Here is a 1,539-nt window from a genome sequence, read left to right on the forward strand (position 1 = left end):
TGAGTATACTAGATTGGTACATTTTTCTTGCAAAAATTCATAAAGAGAAACCCTTACCATTGTAAGTATCTTCCCTGTAATTATCAAAATATTTTTTTAAATGCTGACAGACACAGCTTAGGGTCACAGAGGATGCCACTATACTGGAACAAACTTTCCTGTAGAATTACATGTGCCTGTGTTTCAGAGATAGTAAGGAAAGCTTGAAGAAGAAGCTCTTGTCCTTGTCATAAAAAGAAAGAAAGTGAAGGGAAGGAAAAATTATATACTCTACATTAGAATCTTATATCTCCGTAATTGCTTTCTCAGCAGATAATATCAACATGAATGGGAACAACCACTCCTTGTTAAATGCGTTCATCCTCATAGGATTTACAGATCACCCAGAGCTGAAGACCCTTCTGTTTGTGGTGTTCTTTGCCATCTATGTGATCACCATGGTGGGGAACCTTGGTTTGGTGGTGTTAATTTACACAGAACATCGTCTGCACACACCAATGTACATCTTTCTGGGCAACCTGGCTCTGATGGATTCCTGCTGCTCTTGTGCCATTACCCCCAAGATGTTAGAGAACTTCTTTTCTGAGGACAGAAGCATTTCTCTCTACGGATGTATGGCACAATTTTACTTTCTGTGCCTTGCTGAAACTGCAGACTGCTTTCTTCTGGCGGCAATGGCCTATGACCGCTATGTGGCCATATGCAGCCCACTGCAGTACCACACCAAGATGTCAAGGAAACTCTGCATTCAGATGACCACAGGAGCCTACATAGCTGGACACCTGCATTCTATGATTCATGTAGGATTTCTGTTTAGGTTAACTTTCTGCGGGTCTCATCAAATCAATCACTTTTTCTGTGATGTTCTTCCATTGTACAGACTCTCCTGTGTTGACCCTTATATCAATGAATTAATGATACTTATCTTTTCAGGGTCAGTTCAAATTTCCACTATTACCGTAGTCTTAGTCTCTTATCTCTGCATCCTTTTCACAATATTCACAATGAAATCCAAAGCAGGAAGAAGCAAAGCCTTATCTACTTGTGCATCCCACTTTCTCTCTGTTTCAATATTCTATGGTTCTCTTCTCTTCGTATATGTTCTACCAAGTTCAGTTAAAGAAGAGGATAAAAACATACCCATTGCTGTTTTTTATACTTTAGTAATTCCCTTATTGAATCCTTTTATTTATAGTCTAAGAAATAAGGAAGTAATAAATGTTGTGAAAAGAATTATGAAGAAAAAAAGTTTTGCAACATTCTGAAACAGGTATCATCCCCTTTTGAAAATTGATTATAATTTTTTTTTGTTTGTTTGTTTGTTTTTCAGCTCATCAAGGGGGTACAAAAGATCAGGCTATATACATTGCCCATGCCTCCCCATCCCCCCGAGTCTGAGCTTTAGTTGTGTCCATTTCCTAGACAGTGCACATCACTCTTATCATGTAGGTGTGCACTCCTCCCCTCCCCCCACCCCATCTCCCCCAGAGAGAACTTCAAACGTGTCCATTCCCCAGGCAGTGCGCATCGCACTCATCA

At 39.8% G+C, this 1,539-nt stretch overlaps 1 protein-coding gene across 1 annotated transcript; it reads left to right on the top strand.

Moving 5' to 3' along the window:
• The first annotated feature begins 323 nt into the window (after positions 1-323).
• Positions 324-1,265, top strand: LOC138386227 (olfactory receptor 5K3-like). Its single transcript, XM_069472511.1, has one exon. It carries the CDS (start codon positions 324-326, stop codon positions 1,263-1,265), a length of 942 nt encoding a protein of 313 aa, XP_069328612.1.
• The last annotated feature ends 274 nt before the right edge of the window (positions 1,266-1,539 follow it).

This window comes from Eulemur rufifrons, chromosome 7 (genome assembly GCF_041146395.1).
Source record: "Eulemur rufifrons isolate Redbay chromosome 7, OSU_ERuf_1, whole genome shotgun sequence".
NCBI lineage: Eukaryota > Metazoa > Chordata > Mammalia > Primates > Lemuridae > Eulemur > Eulemur rufifrons.

What these genes read in the sequence shown, in the direction of transcription:
- LOC138386227 (XM_069472511.1), top strand. Translation starts at nt 324, where the DNA reads ATGAATGGGAACAACCACTCCTTGTTAAATGCGTTCATCCTCATAGGA.